Genomic DNA, 20829 nt, shown 5'->3' on the forward strand with positions numbered 1-20829 from the left:
TTCGTGAACTGGAAACTTTTCAGGGAGTTCCTTTCATCTGGTGAATGCACAATAATGTTTGTCAGTGCTAATCAAGGCTGCCCAAAATCAAATGTCAGACACTTGCAGCCATCTGCCCAAGAACACATTACTAACAGGCAATTATTCAATTCCTTGTTGAACAAGCAAAAACAACCACTCTGAGATAAATCACAAATAATTCCTGAGATGTCTGTAAATATAAAAAAAGAGCTTTCAAATAAATTATTTTATCTGAATTATAGATCAATGTAGCCAATGACACACACAGTCCAATTTTTAGTACAACTATCAATTTTCCTATACTGTTCATTTGGCTTCACAGACTTTCCCAAATATATCCATTGACCTTCACCAGCTAAATAAAAGACATCATCCTAAAAAACTGTATTTAGAAGAAGCATACAAAAGAACTCTTTCTCTATTCGATGCATTACTTGACATTGTGTTTCTACATAGTATTTAATTTAATTTGACTTTTTACACTACTGCCTTTTGTTGATATAGAAGAGAAGCACTCAAGGGATATGGACCAGACACTAAGAGTATCTTGCACATGTTCAGTAACTTATTAACAGAGATTAGAGACACTCCTAGGTAGGAGCAGACACCTAATAATGACAAAGTAATGAGATTACTATTGTCTTCTCATTACTCCTCATCTGTGCTAAAGTGCTGCAGATCACAAAATACAGACTCCAGCTACTACATAAAGCCCTGCTGTCCATAGTAAGTGCTCTGTGGAACCACTTCACTATTACAAATTAACCTATTTAAGAAGCAAAAAGCCATTTCTGTACCTCTAGGCTGAGCACAAGTGTTACACCATTGAACTTCATGCAAGCCTTTACACAGAGATGTTGTTTTGACTGGGAAACCTTCAGAGAAACCCCACAAATGAGAGCTTGACCCAGCTGTGACTTGCTCCCAAGTCGCCCAAGCTCCAGCTCAGGCCAGCAGCAGTTTGTTACCTGGGCCAGTGTGACAATCTCACCAGAAATGATGGCTCTTTAACATGGAAATAAGGGACACTACAAAGGATTCAAAGGTGAGGCTTCAGTTGGTGAAAGAGGTTCTTTAGCCCCTGCTCCCCCTCATCTCTCTCGTGGCATGGGCTGCCACCATGGACAGTACATGGGAGAAGGAAAATGTGGTGACCAAAAGCTCTTTTTTGGCAAGTGAAAAAACAGACTCCAGATGGAAAAGGCCTCCTCCTGTGCCTGAGCCATGGAGAGCCCAGCGTTACACAGCCAAGCAGAGGTGGCAAAGGACACAGGTTCAGCCACTGAGGATGGAATCAGAAGGAAAGGACAAGAAGCCTGATGGCAAACTCTTCTGCAGCACAGCTGACACCAACAGCACAGAAGCTGCTCGTGAAGAGAAGCGAGCACACTGCAGCAACACGAGGAGAGCACCACATCACAAAGTCTGGCATTTACATGAAAATGAAGGCATCTTGCTGGCAGGGATATAGAGACAACCCAAAGTACCCTAATCAACACACTCCAGGCCCAAATGAACTGTTAAGATGATGATATACTGGACTTGGCATTTAACAGAGTCCAAAAAATTTCTTTTTTTCATCCCTACAGGCATTCAGTAGGAAAACTGAGCAATAATGCCAAGCATGGATGACAGAATGACTGGATAAATCACTGGAGTTTAGAGCTGAATTCTACAAAAGACACTTAAGTAAATGAAAATAGCAGCACACAATACAGCTTTCAGCAGGACCAGTGCTTGCACAGAATACTGAGCATGTGTACAATGCTAAGCATGGACACAGGCCTTATGCTATTTCACCTGGAAATGACACATCTCAGTTTAACATAACTCCCTTCTGACCTCCTCCTGCCAACTAACCAGCTACTCCAGGTTAAACACGTTAAGCAAAGCTGACACTTGCTCCAACTTTTATCCAAAAAAAGCAGACTACTTTTTGTAAAGGAAATTTAGGTAAGAGAACATTACAGAAGGAAATAAATAAGGTTATGAACAAAGTAACTACGTTAGTGAATTGAGAGAAGAAGAAACAATTTGACTCTTTTTCCAGCTTCAACAGTAAGGACTCTTCCAGACCTCTCATACCCAATCAAGACTTCAGAAAGTCTTCAGAGTAGCATTAAGCAGTGATTCTAACCTGTCTGGTAACCTGGATATTTCCTGGTGAAATCTTCTCAGTTCTAAGTGGACGCTGATCACATCTAGTAACAATGTTTGCCTCAGGCTGGCGGGGTGGGAAGAGTATCCCACCATTCTTTTTTTACTAGAACATGCACAGAATAATTGAAATTAAAAGGGTATTACAAGACTTCCAATACTTGTTGAACAATTGAATGAAAAAGAGACACTTCAAAGGCCTGGCTTCTGAAGGATCACAGCCACAGAGAACAGTTTGATCAGAGATCAGTGAGCATCTGCCATGGAACACGCTTTCTGTCCCCAGCACAAGTTGGAGCACAGCTTCAACAGTGTGAAGTACCTGGTGCTCCTCAGCAATGCCAGCCTCCATCTGCACTCATCCTGCTGGCCTGGACCTACAGTAATCATCACACATCAGCAGAGACCACTCAGGCAAAATTCAGAGTGAGCTCTTTGCTCTCCTTGACATTCTGGCTGTGTCATTTTGTAAAAGATGAAGATTTCTTTTATTTCCCCAATTCTCACAAACAAGAAAACCACACAGATTTAAATATATTTCAAAGGAATCCATGTTCTTCAGACAAAGCAGCCATTATTTCTTTCTGCCAGGTTCTAGTGCCTCATAAACAACCCGCCATATTTACCACTTACCAATTAACCACTTGTTACCACCCTGAAATTGTTTCCTGTGATTGGTCTCACCACCACTAAAAGAGGAATTCTTCATTTCAGATAACATATCAGGCTCTAAACTTGCACAGTTTTGCCACTTTTGAGATGATAGCACAGTCTTCCTGTGACTAAGGACTGCAAAATTGTGCTCCATGTAATTGAATCTAAAGATCTGACAACAGTGACCTTATCAAGAAATGAAACTTTTGGCTGAGGTTCAAACCATACACAAGAAATAACATCTTGCTGGCTGTTTGTAAACGTCACATAAAAATGTACTTATTCATTATTAGCAACCTGTACACTGAACACTCTGCAGGTCTCAAACTGCTGCCAAGGGAAGGATTACTCAGTACAATCATTTCATTTACATCTTAGTCCTGTATTCACTTTGGCAGCACAACCGAGCATCCCTGCTCATGACTGTAACAGTGTTATCCCAGTGAGAAAATTATTCAGACCACAGGCTAAAACCTGAGGATAGAAGCACTTCTGGGAGCTGGATTGATATTCTGAATGCCCATAGGGCTGCTGACCTCAGTGAGAGCCCTGATTTAGTACAAATATCCCACTTTTGTGGTAATAAGGCCAGCAACGACAACACAGAACCTGCACTGGTGCGCCATCCTCTTCTGGATAAAATGGAACAGAAGGCTCCAGGCAAAATCCTGGGTTCTACTAGCCCCAGGCTTTAAGGAGCAAAACAGTCAACTCAAAAATCTGAAAGTTTTATTAAAAATTCAGTAAGGAGCCATTGTACACAAGCGCCAATTGCTCCGCAACAAAATGTCATTTTAGGAGGCACAAAAAACCACAGGGCTTTTAGGAGCAGAGCCCAGCTCACCTTTCCTGCTCTTGCAGACAGCCTTCAGGACACGGTGACCAGGCCCACATTTCCCTCGGTCGGTCACACAGGCTCCCTCTGACACCACCCACTCGTGACACCGCGCGTCTTCACAAGGAATGGACTCCACCAAATGAGGACAACCAGCCAGGGTGCCCACGGGATCCACCATCACCTGCCTCTGTCTCATCCTAAAGCCTGGAAAAAGCAGAGCTGGATTAACTGGACAACAGAAAAAATAGTCATGCATTAATCCAGTAGTGAGAGGACTATATGGGGCATCTGGAGCTGGGGGATTTAAAGACAAGCAAGTGAACAATATTTACAAACTGGGTTGATTGGGACAGCACTGTAGGTGCCCAGGCATGCAAAATCTAACAGCATGCAAAGAATTCCAGCAACTCACATTTTTCACATTTCTTTTTCCCTTTCATTAACATTAGACAGAAATACACATGTCAAGATATAGACATTTACCAGCGATGCATATATTAATGTTAGAACAGCATTAAGATAAAAAGAGAGGAACAGTTAAGGAACTGAAGATATAAATGACATCTATATTCTGCCTGGGAATCCACTAACGAAAGGATTTGTTTTGAGACACAGCTGAATAGTTTACTAAGAAATTAGTATTCTGTTTTATGAAAGTGTAAGGTTTTCTGATACATAATACATATCAGACTTCTTTGAAATGACATCCTATTAAACTGGAAGATTCAAATGTAAAGTGGAAGGAAAAGGTTACAGAAATAATCATAGAATTGATTACATAATCTACCTCCTCCTGAATAAAACCAAAAGTCATGTTGCTATATACAATGCAGAACTAATACACAAGTATCTTTCAGCAAGTTCTGTTATGTAAATGACACAGAATTCTAAGAAAAAGGCAAAAAAAACCCCTTGAGTTTTTCCTCTTACAGTCTCAGAGCAGGGGCAAATATACAGCATTAGTAGAGGTCACATGGAAATGCTTTGGTCATGAAACAGAAAAGAAAATTAAAAATAAAACATCCCAGAGAATATAACAGATAAAACTTCCACAGTTCTCAAATGAGCAAAAAGAAATTATTCAAAACAATTTAAACATGAAATGCTTTTGCAAATATTATTTTCCATTATTTCTCTTTTTGTTTGAAAATTTTTGACTGGTTGAAATCATTTTGCATACTCAAGCAGTTTTCAGAAGAGCATAATTTCTAAAGAATAATATCCATTCCCTGACGTGCACTCCAAGAAACATCTTTGCAACTGAGAGCCTTAGGAAAGGCTCTGTGAGGAATCTCAACTTGTCATAGCAACAAACATGTACAGCTTTCAACTAAAATCCAGGGGAGGTTGAATTACATTTGCAGATCCTCCTTCTAGGAATTTAAACCAAACCCACAACAATGAGAACAACCTCTTGGGTCCACCTGAGTCCAGATTTCAGGGCCGTGGTACACTGATACACTGCCCTGGAACCCAGGCATGCAGCAGGACTTCCAGGGGGATCACAGAGGGGCAGCCTGGCAGCTGCTAGCCCGAGAGATCATCCTGCACAACTTCAGTGCAGGACAAGAGGAGCTGAATCAGCTTGGAAAACCTTACTTTTTCTCACATGAATTATGGCAAAAAGCTTTTAAAGGTCAAATTCCACTACACACATCCAAGAGCATCATCCTGTGTTAGAGTAACTTTTTTAAAAAACACATTCGGCTCCCGATGTGCAATGTGACACCTCTGCTTTTGCGGTCTTTCTGCAGTATTGCATTCCCTGCTCACCTCTCCCTCCGTGGCGGTGCTGGCAGCTCTCGGGCAGGCAGGGACCCCACGGTGACCAGGAGGACACCGCGCACTCGGCCAGGCACGGCAGGTGACACAGCTGGGAGGTGGTAGGGGCAGGACCCTGGCAAAGCTTCCCGTCGACTGGTCTGGCAACTAATGAAAAAGGAAAAAAAAGGAAAAAAGAAAATCAAGGCTGTAACTCTGTCCTGCTGGTCTTAGTTTTCCAGAATGCACCAAAATCCAGAGATTTTTCAGGGTCTTATCTCCCAGGGCAAAAAGTTAATCCTTTTGTTGTGTTCAGAAAGGCACTTAAGAGTTTTATCTAAATCACCCATATTCAGCAAGCCACTTGAGACTACGCTTTAAAACTAGATTGAGTGCTGATTTTTAGCAGTGCTGGACTAACAAACCAGGATCTAACCCCCACATTTATGGCCAAGGAGACCTCTTTAGACAGGGCTGAAGAGAAAGATACTTAAGCAGGGAATCCAAAAAGCTCCCACTGCAACTGGGAGCCAGGCAGAGGTGGCTGAGTAAAACCCAAGCACAGGGAACTCTCCCCATTCCCGTCAGGGCACTGCCATCTCTGGATTATGGATGCAGTGTCCAGATTTTGGATTTTCTTCACTGACTTCCAATAAAACTGAGCAGAGCTCTTGGATTCTTCTACACAGACACAAACATGAAGCATCTTTCCTGCCTGAGAGAGCTGCCTGCACCCATGGATCTCCAATCCTTTTTATCCCAGAAATAAGCCAATCCCAAACCCTGCTGAGCTCCAGTTTAGTTGATACTGACAATGGATTTGGAAAGTTGACTTTCTTTGTATTTTCATTTATCATAAGAGATTTCTAGACTCAATTAACTTCTCTCACCTTTTTATTTGGGGCAGGGGGAGGAAGGAAAAGAAAGGGAAAGAAAGACTCTTAAATCTGTCCTCTGAGTCATTATATGATATTGCATTTCAATTACATTATGGGCTGAATTTGGCTGTCTCTTTAGATAAATCAATATCAAAGCAGTCTTTCAAAAGGCAAAGGCTTGTTTGAGTTTACTTTGCCATGGCATTACCAAGACTTCATTAATTTTTATAGCTACTGAGTTTGTTTTATCCTCATTTTTATTTTTCATGTCTGTTTTTCTTTGCTTCCATGCACGGAATTGATTTCAAAAGAATTTGCAAAAACAAGCCCAGTATATGAGTAATCTTTCCTTTTTCTGATATTACACCATTTTCTTTAAAATTAATCATTTGAAGAAAAACATTTCTTTTTTTTTTTTTTTTTAGACACAAGAATTTAGCACTCAAAATCTCAAATTTTGATTTGCACATCCTGAAGCTGAGTTTAGACCTGTCAGTTGGAAGTGATATTCAGACCAATATCAGTGCTTATGGTTCCAACTCATCAGAATAATAGGATTAAACAATAGTGTGATTTAATTCTAAGCTGAAAGATAATAAACTGGTAAAAAAGACTATTTTCTGAATGTTTTCTGAGACCCTGTAAGGCCTTTGACATGCTCATTTAAAGATTAGAACAAGGTGGCATAAATCCAAATCATCTGAATGCTCACATAAAGAGACCTTTTCTAGAAACCTTGCAAGTGAAGTGACAGACAGAATGAGATAAATATTAGAGTTTTAAGGATAAGAGTATTTATTTTACCTAGAAGTCTCATGCATGGTTTAACCTGCCTCTCAGCATCAAGCTTTGCAAAACTGTTTCAGTTTTCTGGAAGTTCACTTGGGGAAATGGAAGGAAATAAAACTGAGCACAAATGGTCAACCCAAGGATTTAAGTCCAGTCCTGCTTTGCTCTAACTCAAGGTGTCATTGCCAGGAATGGCTCCTCCCTCCTCACTGATTTTTAGGTTTCTATACTGAATTTAACTATTTAAAATGTTTCTATACTGAATTTAACTATTTAAATGTGGAAGCCTAGATACAGCTGGATGATTCATCTTCCTTGAAAACCAATCAGTGCACCCAACATGATTTTAAATTGATTTGGAATTAAAAAATCCTTTATTATAAAGGAATGATAAGGGAGAATTTTTTTGTGAATCTTTTAAATGCCAAAATTCTCACACACTGCAGCCTCCAAATGGCACAGGTAGCCTGGCTGAGGATGTCCTACTCAGGAAAAAAACCTGACATTATGCCTATGATAAATGAACAGAGCTGCCAGGAATGTCTTTAGGAATGGGCCAGCCTTCTGATTTCGTTCAATAATTGACTCTGTGGTGGCATTTTCCTGCATTCATACAGAAAAAGTGCTTTTTGTGTAATTATTTTCCGTGGAACAACATTAGCCACGTTTTTGGAGGAAGGTGGAAGGCAGAAGCCAGGAAAGCAAAGAGTGGGAAGGGGAAGAAACATCTCTGATTCAAGTAGCAGCTTATTTATGACGCTTGTTCGTACCTTTTAAAATCCTGTGTTCTTCCCAATCCATAGAATAAACTTGAAAAAGCAATCAAGTACTAATCTGGGAGCTTCTGAAACATTGCACATTTCTACAGCTGTTATATTGAATCTATCCTTTATAAATGCAACTGCAGCTGTTCCCAGCACCAGTGTCTAGCCTCAAGTTTGAGTTTTACTATTTGCTGTTATTTTCAGGTTATTGCTACCAGCAGGAGATAATAAATTGGGTTCTAAAGTGTCTTGTTTCCCTATATATTTTTACTGAGGTAATGATTTGGAGGAAGAGTGGAAGAGGAAATCAGCTCTGATATGATTATTTCCATAACGTAATTTTAAGCCAATAAATAAATTATCTTTGAATAGAGTCATGTGGACAGATACTTGCAGGCACACATACCTACACTATGTTAAAAGCAATGCTGACCAAACAGAGGCAGAAATGCATAGGATGGCATTTTGTTTGCAGGGGGTCCTGTCAAATATGGTTTTTCAACTCCTCAGGAGGTAGATAACACTTTTTTCCTAGACTTTAACTACATTTCCCTTTTACAATGAAAACTCAAGTATTTTTGCTACTAAAAATGAGACTTTTCTAAATATCACTAATATTGGACACACAAAGATTATCAGTTCTGCCCCTTACGTATTTTAGGTAATACTTAATTCTCAAGGAAATAAATCCAAATGTTTACCATATGGCAAAACTAATCCAAATTAAAGATTCCCAGGATACAAGGCAGGTACAAGAAAGGGATGGTATATCCTTGTGAAAGCTCTTACTGCCTTTGCTGGGACTTATAAACCAAAGACACTTGGATCAATACAAAGGGAAATTACTTGAGAAAACCACAAAGGAGTGAGTTATGTTATAAAAATACCTTCATGTGTAAAACACAATAGGGGTAAACCCAGCACAACATTTGCCAGTAATTTCTCTAACCTGAAAGACATTTTTATAGCAAAAACAAAACACTGCACAAGGGAAAAGTGGGGAATGCAATCTGACCAGCCTGGAATGGCAGCAACCCCAGTCCCTTGCACCCCTCCATTAAGAGCCTAATGCACCCCATGTCTGATGGAAAGGGTTCCTTTATGCTTTGAGGAAAAATCAATTAGTTTTGAAGCCACTAAGCACAAAGTTGGAGGCCTATTTTCAATTAAAATCCATTTAATAGACAAGGAACAACGTATGAATAGAAGGCTAATCACAGCATGAAAGAGGGTTAATAGTGGATTGCCAAGAGCAACAACGGCTTAATGTATTTCAGAACAATAAAAATCCTCACAATTTTATTAAAGTGACACAGACAAAAAGTATCCCTGTGTCCTCCCTCTGCTGCTCAACAGGACTGTGATCTCAGCTGGGATACTGCATTGTTTTGCTACAGCAGAACTTGTGGAGATTAACAACAGACTCTACATATCTGGCAAAAATTGAGAGTGAGCACGGGGCTCCCCACCAGCAGCCACATGACTGAGCAGATCAGAGGTGACAATTCATTAAGAGTGTCCAGGAAAAACAGCAGAGGCAACAGGGATGCTGGGATGGCAGCAAAGGCAATGATGGGAAGGAAAAAAGGATTCTGCAGGCTATTTCAGCCTTTTGGCTGTTATCCAGAAAAGACTGAAAATCGCTGGAGCAGACCACCAGAGAGGGTGAAAGAAGAAACAAGGAAAACAGGGAAGAAAAGCTATGAAACAGGGAAGAAAATCCATGAAAACTTCATGAAAGCCTTGTAAGAGTGGGAGCTTTGCCCAGTGCCAAGTTCAGCATTCATTCCACAGGAAGGAGAAACCTCTTCTGTGACTGGCACGACAAAAGCACCTCTGTGGATGTGCCTGGGACACTGGGATGTGGCACAGGTGGCCCAAAGCTACGCTGGTGACACAGCCAGCGTGGATCCTGGGAGCAGCCAGGCTGGCCTTGGCACACAAACTTCATTTTTCTCCAGTGTCTGCTGCTCCAGACACCTCTGGCTTCCTTCTCTCTCCCCAGTGTCCCAGTTTGTGGCGTAGCCTCGTGCACACAAATCCTTTTAATTTTTCATCTCGCTCCCCGTTATTGTCTGAACACAATGCAGCTCCCCGGCCTCAGAAAAACAGCAGGACAAAATTACACAGAACTAACCATCACTGTCTGGAAGGGAATGAATCCAGTTCCAGTGGCAGGAAATAATTATAAAAACACAGATGCAATTAAAACGTTAGCTTTCAAAGATAAAAGCCTGGACTAAAACCTTGTATCTCACATGAACTAACTGGGCAACATATTATTTGCTGCATACCACAGCCAGATAAACAAATTCAAGCATTTATAAAGTGATAATTATTCAAGGTCATAACAAATAACTTATTGACAAAAAAAGGCCTATTATTTATAAGGCATCTCTTAAAAGGCTCACTTTTTTCACTGTCAAAGTCTTTTTAAACATTACTCACTTCATTTTAGTTTAATTAGTTTTAAGATATGAAATAACTGAAAGTATTACACCTCTGTAAGACATTAGGGGAATTTTTTTTTCCTTAATGGATTCAAACTCAAATTTTTGAAATGCACATTTAAACACCACTGTCAAGCACTACAACAATCTGAATAAAATCATTTCCTCTCCTGCTTCTACAGGGTTTCCCCTGAAGAAGCCAGCTGTTACATATTTATTTTTCCATTATATGAGTTGTATCTCATAAATCTGCTCAGCATTTGGTGAGCTTACAGATCAATAACTTGGCATCCCAGCAATAAAAATCTGATACAGACTTCTCTGAATATATTTCACACTTCAGAGGTGTATTTCTCACCTTTTCAAGCCAATACAGCCATCCCAGTGATAAATAACTAGTTTGGGATGAGAGGGATCCTTGGGGGGGCAGAAGTTCCACCTGAGAATCTGGTTTCTAGCTGATTCAGGTCAGCCAAGCCCCAGGCTGGATGCTCCTGTTGCTGCACTAGGAGCAGCTCAACAAAGCTTTTTTCACACCACTGCTGACCATTATTTCTCTCCCTCCTACAGTCCTAGTCAAGTTTTCTCATTACTAATATATTCTAACCTATTCCTTTTCAATTTCATAAACCAGAGAAGGAAAACAGGATTTAAACATCAAAGTCCTAAAATTCTAATTTCCGTAGAGTAAATTAATCTTCTCATTCCTGCAGTTTCACCAGCATAAATTTACCAAAAAAAAAAAAAAAAAAAGTGTGCATTTAATATAGGGCTCACACTCCACACAGGGTTCCTATTCACTCCAAGAGTGCATAACCTGCATCAACTCCTACAGGCAGCTTATGTTCATCAACACAGCCCTTTCCCTATAAACATGCAGGATGGCAACAGCCATAAACAACAACAACCTGCACAACCAACTTCCAATTCCTGAAGAGTCAGACCTGGTGCTCCACAAGACCCCTGGCACCCAAGGGGATGGTGGCACATTCAAGCTGGACTTTCCACTGGCATTGTCCTCTTCCCAAAACCACAGTTTACTGAACAGATGCCACATGCACCTGTTTGAAACACTAATCCCCCAGGAGACACACATTGGAAGGTCATGATTCGGAGCAGAACAAAGAACTTGCAGGGAAAAAAATTTGGCACCCTCATTAGGAAACGGAGCATAAAGAGCAAAGGAAGTAAAACAGCACATTTTGGAGCTAACAAAGACAATAGGGCAGAAAGAAAGGGATGAGAATAAATAGAGAATAACATATCTACGAAAGGACTCCTCAAATTAATCTCTGTGCAAGTCCAAAGAGGCACCATTATCTGAAAAACAGAACAGAATGCCAAAATATTTCCCATGTGGGAATCAAGAAGAGTCTGAAAAATTCACTCATCAGATAAGAAAGAAATAGGAATTTTTGTCTATCAACAGTAGGGAGAAAAAAAATTCACTCATCATATAAGAAAGGAATAGGCATTTTTGTCTATCAGCAGTAGGGAGAAAGTTCAATATTTTGAGGAAAACAAGAACATATAAAGGCCATAAAATAATAATTTTGAGACTCGTAGAAGTTGGACTTAGATGAAAGTTCAGGGGACCAGATTCAGCTTCAGACCATTTTGTGATTCTGTCAGTAAAGGGGCTTGTAAGACAAAACTACATAAGGGAATACACAGAGGGATGGATCAGAGAGTAACCATTAGACCTGAACAGGTACTTGAGGATTTTCCAAGTCCTCAGCTGTAAACAGACTAAAGGAGGTTTTGCTGCTACAGCTGGCGACACACAAGTTTATAAAAAACCAATCTGATGTAAAATGAAACAGGTGGAATTGCATCCTAAAAATAAAGCAAAAATTAGTATAGGCTGAGGAACTGCAGGGGAGTAAGTCAGGCAAGGTATTGTGTCCACTAACAGGTGAGGGTTGAATGTCTCTCAAAGGAAAGAGGAATATAAAAATAATAGAGAATTCTCTAAGAAATAGTTTTGGAGGGTAACACTAAAAGCTATCCAAAAAAAATGAAGGCAAACTCTGTCACATACATGCTATTGAAATTAAAGCTCGGATAAAAACAAATATATGCAGATAAATATGATAGAGAAACTCATTAAGCAAAAAAAAAATGCAAACAAAACTTTAGAACCTTGTACAGGCATGAGAATTTGACATGGATTTACAGATGCAATAACACAGATTAAGAAGATAGGAACCTGCAATGACTTCTGGTGAGCAGGTTATAGGAGATACATTTTATTAGCCAAATTTACTATGCTGAGTAAACAATAAAGAGGATTCAAGGAAGCAAAGCATTATTTCAGAAAGGTCTTTTCAGTCCTATAATTAAAACTTAAGCAGACAGGCTTCAAAAACACTCTAAGAAAATTCTGAAAGCACGATCTGAATTGGATCTCATTCAAACAAATAAAAAAGGAAAAATTTCAAGATCTATAAGGCACAAATTTTATGAAAGAATGACAGGGCAGACAGAACCCTAATTAGAAAACTACAGAAAATATGGAAAGAGCAGCAATCCCAGTCACTAGAGACAGCAGGTAACTAGTTCAGAGAAGAGAGGAAATACTTCTGGAGTATTTTATAAAGACTGCCATCTCCCAGACTACTGTGAAAGAGATACAGTTTCCAGATAAATCCAAGAAGCAAAATTAATTAGAAAACAGAAGGATACTCCTTGGTCTTCAGAAAAGAAAGTTAAAAAAAATCCTGAGGTAGAAAATTAAATCTAGGAACTACATGTTTATTAACTGTTTGAACATAAATACAGACACCAGTCCTAGATTCTGAGAGGAATTTTCATTCCTATATCACTGGAATAATTTATTGAGATTGAGAGGAGAGTTGTACTGCCAAACAAGGAAAGGTTTCATAAACAGATTGTTGCATAACATTCTCTCCTACCAGATGTCTTTTTTGTAGGTACACTAAACCCCAAAACTCTTATCTCTTTTTGTAAGCCCACTCACAGAAGAGAAGAAAGCACGTGTGTACTATGGTAGCAATGTCTGGCTTTGAAAATAAGTTAATGATGTGCATTCCTACTTTGCTTAAAAGAGTTTTCATATGAATGAACAGATTTACTTTTAAAAAAAGGTACAAAGAAGGGCAGTCACCACCATTCCTACAGTTTGTTCCAGAAATGGGATTTCAGGCACAGGGATCAAGGAGTATCCAGAGCTGAAGGGCAGGAAGGGCTGTACCACAAATAGCTCACTTGCATATTTTGTGCTACTTTTTGTGCAAAATGTGTCTCCTCTTTAAAAGCAACATCATTTCAAACATGCACATTTGCCACTTCCACCTCTGGAATTACTAGATTACAACCTCTTGGTTGTAATTAAGCATTATAATGTAATAATTAAGCATTATAAATGTAAACATGTTCAAATTGAGTGAGATACTTAAAACCAGAAGGATCTGTAGAAAGGTAATCATGTTAAAATTCAGCCTAAATTAACAAAAGCCTCCTGGGTGAGGAGGGATGTGGACTCCTTGGACAGAAGAGTTAGCATTAAAAGCAGCACAGTCTCTTCACTTAAGTTACCTACATTCACAGACCTCTGAACTACGCATCACTTTACACATTTACCAATGTAAATTTAGCTGTAGCACCCTCAGAATGCAGGAATATTACCAAGTACTTCAAAGACTGCAATATCTTTTCCTTCCAAATACTCCTATTAATAGTATGAACATCCTCCTCAAGGCTTAAAAAACATATAACTTCACTTGGAACAAGACAGGGATTTCTTAGTTAGGGTCACCTCTTGGGGAAGAAAAATTTGAAATCTTATCAATGCATTCTTAAAGTAATACCTGAGTGACAGTTTTCCATTTTCAGTATCTTCAAGTTGGAACCTTATAATCAAAATACAGAAAGATTTCAGCAGACTTAACCTTCTGAACAACTGATATATAGGGGCTCAAGGAAACAGGTGCTCCCTTTCCAAACACACGTTTTAATAAAAGAAGAAATAGATGGGAAGACTAGGCAAATAAAAAATGGGAGAGACATCCTTGAGAGATAAAAGAGCTTTGAGCAGTATGTATAAACACATCACAGATGGTACCTGTCTCCAACTAGGATTCAACATATTTTATCCCAGAATGCTGCTGGAGAGACCACGGGACAAAATCTTCTTTTGCATATGTCATTGGGCCCAGGTCCAAATTCTCCATGGAAGTAGCCAGAAGAATAACAACTGTGATGGATGGTAATATCCCATTAGACTTGCTTGTTTGATTCCTGAATGATCCCTTTAAGGACACTCAAGAGGTGAAGAAAGAAAAATTACTGTGCTTTGGATGGTAGCAATTAGACACTATATTTGCTTATACATAGAGGATTAATTTCCTTATCTTCTCCTCATCACTGAAAAATTGGTACAGTAAAAGATGAGATAGTGATAAATAAAAGTATTCTGCCAGTTATGATTGCCAAAAGAAAAAAGCCAAAAAATATGTAATTCCTTATTTATTCAAAGAACAAAAATTAGTCAGCTAGTAAATGAGACACACTGAATATTACTGGATGAGGAGGGATAACAGGGAAGGCTTTCCCTCTTTCCATTTGCATGTCATTGTGCTGAGAGTAGATGGGATTTTCACTTTCCAAGCACTACTGTACATGTGCAATACTGCTTTGAAATTGCAGTAATAGTTTACACTTTGTACAGCTGCTCTGCACATCTGGGTTTTTCCAGTTGACTATATGAATTTATTTTTTTTTAAAGAATAGAAGTGTAAATACAAGGAAGAGATACCCCAGGGTTTGTGGGTTTTTTTCAGTTGAGGAGAAGGCTTGCAACTTTTAAGCTGAACTGAACTTTGAGCAAGGGAAAAAGCTGCAGGTGGGTCACACACTGGATATGTAGCACCACTCTGGTCACGAGATACGTAAATGCCCAAGGAATTCAGAGGCACTCCTCTAGTCTTCCTGAGAAATTCACAATTCTGACAAAGAATAAAGGGTGAATGAAGTCAGTTCAAGCTCTCTGCTCACCAACCTGCCTCACAGTGGCTGCAAGGAACACAGGGGTGCTCAGAAGGATGAAGAAAGTCAATAAATGCCACACATTTTATCAACAGCACTTTTCTAACTCTGGAAGTCCCCTACATCACACACTTGTGTGACACAAGAGAGAGGGGTTGTGCTGGGAGAGCAAAGGAGTGCCAGATGTCTGGGAGAGGTGAATCAGCTACTGTGCATGAACTGAATAGAAATTAAAACAGGTCTGGTTGTCTATAACCTCAGAGTCTGTGAGGGATGCTGGGACACACATTGGGCATCCAGGAAACACTTGCTTCTCCTCTGTAAGTAAATAAATCTAAGATACAATATTGTGTTATTATCTTACATCTCTGCTCAAAAACACATTCTGCAAGAGCACCACATTGAGTAAATAAAACAGCCTATGATGAATTATTCATTGTAAATCTGTAACTACTTATTATTCTTCTAAAGGAAATATAACTCACTTCCAGAGTCCAAAACTCGTCTGTCTGCTCAGAAGTTGTGACAATATTATTTTTGCTTTCCCCTTCAAATCACAAGAAAGATTGTGTATCAACCTGAAGCAGAGGCTAAAGCCATATCCGGAATGGTGTGTGACAACCTGTTTTATATTCTAAACTAAGACTACACTACAGATAAGTACATTCAGCTACCAAGGGGCTGGGTTTCCTGATATATGACAGAGGAAGAAGAGTCAACTCCAAGCATAATTTAGTTCCTTCATCCTTTGTAACTCTCTCAATGAAATGAACAACAGAACAGGCAGCAATTCATCCCACGAGGTTGTGGCTCCTGGCAGCTCCTCAGGGCTTCCTCTGGTGCCGAGCAGCACCTCCCTGTGTGAGCTTGGATACAAGGAGGGCATCAGCAAGCCAAAGGCTACCAATGACCCCACATTATCTATTTCTTTCTTCCTGTTTCTCCTGCTCAGGTCCACTCAGGCCAGCACTTCAGAGCGACCCTCCACACGCACCCTCCTTCGGCCGGTGCGTCCCCAGTTCCACGACGATCTGGGCACAGTAGACCACCCGGGTTTGGATCCCACCTCCACAGAGCCCTGCCTGCTTCTGGTGGTGAGGGTCCTGTTGGTCAAGGAGCAGAGACACTTGGCAAGCTTTCCATTCCGAGGTCTTCCAGGCAAACCTTTGGGAATAGAAAGAGAACAGGTAAAATGAGTTTTTGAAAGACTACAGGTAAGGGAGAGGTACTTCATTAGATGACAAAATACAATTGGTTTAATCTTTATAGCAGCACTTTCCCATCCAAAACAGGGAATGTTTGGAAACATTTTGAGTGGTAAATTTACATAGGTTAAATAGGTGCTATTTGTCTGGAGCACTTGTGTAAAACTTTTGACAGAGCACCAATCTCCAAAGCGTTCTGAAGCACTAAATCACCCTGACAGCACCTTTGAGCACAGTGTCAAAAATGAGCGAAGATTAAGAGGTTTGATTAAGTGTGAACAGTAGTTTTCAAACATGTGTCTCAAAGCACTAAACCACCCCTCTCTGCCAAGAGCTGAACACCTCACTCTGAAATGCCCCTAGCAGCTGAAATCCTGCATATTTCGATGGAGCTCCAAGCACTTGCAGCTTTTCCACTTTCTAAGTGCCCAAGGTCCTGCCAGTTCCTTCAAGGGATTGGAGAAAGCATCTCAGTTAATTCCATTTTCCACAAGTTGTGATACACAGCAAGCTCGAGACAAAAAAACCTTTCATTGTATGTTCCATTCACACCTAGTAAAAAGCATTAAAGGTTTTCAAGGAATTATAATGTTTTGGGACACAGGCAGGTGAATGTACAGACAACAGTTGTTGGTGTGTACCAGCTTAAATGCCAGGAAGAACTTACTAAAACAACAGAGAAAACAGAGCTGTATATCCATGGAAAGCAGAATTTATTTCCCCATCGTGACTGAAAATGTAGAGTATATTTCTAACACAAATGTTTCCACAGGCAGAGTTCACTTTGATTCACAGGTCACAGTCTGAGGGGAGTAAATAAGAGCCCAAAATCGTCCTGAGCTTCCCAAACACAAATCTTAGGCAATACTGTTTTTATAACCAATCTGTTCACACTTGTGCTGCTTTATGCCTCCACTCGTCCAAATTTCCTGGGTTGTTTTTACCACAGAATCTTTGGGTTTTGTGTAATGTAAACTACGTAAAATAATTTCCTTCCTTTATTCTCAAGACAAATGCTCTCTCCTTTTACAGCAGATCCACAGTTACAACTACATATGTTCCTTAACTGCTGACTGATCACTGTAAACTCAAACACAGTGGGGTGTCTCTGCACAAAAAGCCTTCCACATCATAATTCTGTTTATTCTCCACAGTATCTACTCCTGACAGCTATGGCAAGCAAACCTGCATCTCAAAACCATATGAAAAATAAACACACTAGTTGGAGCACACATGTTCTCTTAACTTATTTTGTGAATGATTTTTTTGTGAATGATTTTTTTTATTAGCCTCGAATTTTGTAATGTATTCACGAAAAATATTTGTGAATACTGCCAATTACTTGCATTCACAGGTACTGTTCAGATGAGCTGTCATGCTCTCTTAAATAACTCACAGCATCTTGTGCAAATCTGGATACACACACAGGGTTCATTACCCCCAAAGAAAATAATAAAGAGCACACTTTTCACATGACAAGCATCAAATACCTAACTCCCTCAACATATAACTCTTTACTTCCTTTTGGGAATTCTTAATCCCATTTCTTGGACCTGCAGTGTTAAGTGCAGCCATAAAGGCAATGAAAAGTGTCCTTCATCAAACACTGGGTGAAGAGGATTCCTCCTCCATATGCCTTCATAACTCTGTGCTTTTCAGATCTACTTTTGAAATTAAAATCTTAAATATAGAACACACGCATCTTTCCACAGCCATGGAAATAGTTGTTTTGAGGAAGTATTTCTTAAAATAAAAATTGACTAAGGTAAAATTCATTATCAATATCTGCCTTAGGAGTCAGCTGTGAACTCTAGATCCTAAAGACTCATTTCCAGGGGTGTGAGCATCTGCTTCTCCTATTCAGTGTGAGCTGCAGGAATTAACACCTATGAAAATTAGGCCATCGGTGATTAAAATTATGCAAAATAACTAAATCTGAGCTCAGAGAGATAATTAAACTTCATCAGCTCTTGAATTAAACAGAAAAAAAATCCCTTTATATATTCTCCCAGAGTAACTTGTGTGAGCATGTGCAAGGACAGCTCTCCAGAGCACCGCTGGCACCAGCTCCAAGCCTCAGCCCTGTCTGCTCTTACCTGCCCATGTCCTCAGCTGTCCAGTGCTCCAAAACAAATCCTGGCCTCCAGGCATAAAAAGGGACACATTCCCATAGCCATTAACAAGCCCACCAGGAGGTCAAAGGGCTGGAGTGTAACTCCAGAGCCTTCTAGCACAGCTCACTGCACTTCCTCTCCAGTCTTTACTACTTCACACTAATGCCTTATCTTTAATTTGGGCATAATAAACCTCATTTACAAAGTGATACCATCACACCTGTATCTCAGCAATAAGCCTTTTTAACAAAAATCAAGTCTTAAAATATTCCCATTTTCCATCATTTAACTCCTGAAAAGCTTTGAATTTCCAACAAAGCAGAGAGTTTTTGCTATATCCCTGTCTTGTAACGTAGCAACCACAACCAAAATGAATGATATGAAGACATAATCATAATTCTGGAAAATCTATCTATTCCCAGTGAACATGAAAGCAACCCATCAAGGATAAAAAAGATACAATACATTGTTTTAATACTCATGACTCGGTGACAGTTATGAAATAAACAAGGGCTCAATATCTTTCCGATTTATAGTAACCTCCTGGTCTCTCTAGTCTACAGGACTTATGCTCTTAGTGTTTACACAAGTTTTATACCTGTATATACCCATTCACTTTAATTGAACTATCCCAAATTTATATCACAATAAAAGAAAGTAGAATCACCTCCTATGTGTTTAAGCTTTTTAAGCACTTAATCCTTTCAGAACAAATCACCAAAGGTAAAACAAAGCGCAAAGCTCTGGAGTCTTACATGCAGTTAAAGTGTTTTACTTTCTTGCATTTAGACTATTGATTATAGATGTTATTGCAAACTTCAGTCATAAAACTAAAAGCCCTTCCCATTTAATAGCAAATTTACACCTGTGCCACCTACCTGTGATGGGACCTTTAACTTGTAGCTTTACCATGGGCATAGAGGTTATATTTAACTGAGTAGTTCTGAGGTCTAAAGTATTTTTGTCATCTTTGGATCCTTTCAGGAGACTGGAATATAACTTCACCCACCTCTCTCTGTGGAGTACAACTCTGCAAGTGCTATCTCTTAAGCTGTTGGTTTTTTTGTCAGTGGATGAAGGCCACACTATGTACCTTCATGCAGCCATGGGGTGCTCTCTGCCCCTGCATTAAAAAACAGCCTCTAGAAAATCGTAAAATCACAGATTGGTTTGGGCTGGAAGGGACCTTGAAGATCTTCTCATTTCAACCCCCTGCCAAGGGCACAGACACCTTTCACTATCTTAGGTTGCTCCAAGCCCCATCCAACATGGCCTTGGACACTTCTAGGGTTGGAGCAGCCACAACTTTGCTGGGCAAGCTGTGCCATCAACTGACTACCCTTACAATGAAGAATTTCTTCCTAATATTCTTCTAAATATAATATTAATTTCTTCCTAATCCCATTCCTTTTGCTCAGTAACTTGTTCTGGTCTATGTCCCAGCCCATTTTCTTTGCTGTGGCTGAAGCATGCTTTGGAAAATTCTTGCCCTAAAACTAAAGCTAAAGGAAAGACTACTTGTTTCCAAATCAACCTAAAAAAAAGAGATTTCTAGGAACTTGGAAAGTAACCAGGAGTCTCACCTTAAAGGATTTAAAAATTAATCTGATTAGGCATACAGAACAAAAGAAGGAGTGGTTTGTGTTGAGACCAGACAAATGAAGGAGAGCCTCTTTTATTTCTGCTACCAAAGCTCCTTAAATTCACCATCTTCATTTAAGGGGTAGAAAGAAAAGATAATTGTTTGGTAAGCCTCAGCAAACTACAGATGAAGTGGCATATATTTAAGGAGGAAAAAAGCATAATCTTTCTAGGTATTACCTTACAAATAGAATGTGGTCACATAAGAAGAACAGGAGCATTTAAGGTTTCTTGTATTATTTCACAAGGATTAACACTACATCTCTCTATGTCTGGAAAGCTACAGCTTTCCAATATGAGCTATTCCAGTAGCTCAGTCACCAATTCCCAAGTACCAACACTAAATCACCAGGCTGGAAACTGAAATATGGACCAATAGCAACCTTTACCAGCTGCTGAAACCTAAATAACATACATTTTTTACTTCTGTTCATTAATACAAAATCCTGGTCCCCACAGCCTTACATCCAGTAGACACACAGCACATACTGCAATATTATGGATTTTCATTCTTGCTTGTTTCTTTATACTGAGTGAATCAATCAAAGTC

The 20829-nt window shown here is 39.6% G+C and overlaps 1 protein-coding gene across 5 annotated transcripts in view; it reads right to left on the reverse strand.

Annotated features, from left to right (window-relative positions):
* Nucleotides 1–20829, reverse strand: part of THSD7B (thrombospondin type 1 domain containing 7B) — a 378906-nt gene that overhangs the window by 159803 nt on the left and 198274 nt on the right. For all 5 annotated transcript variants that reach the window (XM_068195171.1, XM_068195173.1, XM_068195169.1 and 2 more), the window contains exons 6-8: nt 16314–16483; nt 5444–5599; nt 3677–3874 (exon numbers count right to left, since the gene is read on the reverse strand). In XM_068195171.1, coding sequence (XP_068051272.1) covers nt 3677–3874; nt 5444–5599; nt 16314–16483 — 524 coding nt within the window. The remainder of the gene's footprint in view (nt 1–3676; nt 3875–5443; nt 5600–16313; nt 16484–20829) is intronic.

This window comes from Anomalospiza imberbis, chromosome 7 (assembly GCF_031753505.1).
Source record: "Anomalospiza imberbis isolate Cuckoo-Finch-1a 21T00152 chromosome 7, ASM3175350v1, whole genome shotgun sequence".
Classification (NCBI taxonomy): Eukaryota; Metazoa; Chordata; class Aves; order Passeriformes; family Viduidae; genus Anomalospiza; species Anomalospiza imberbis.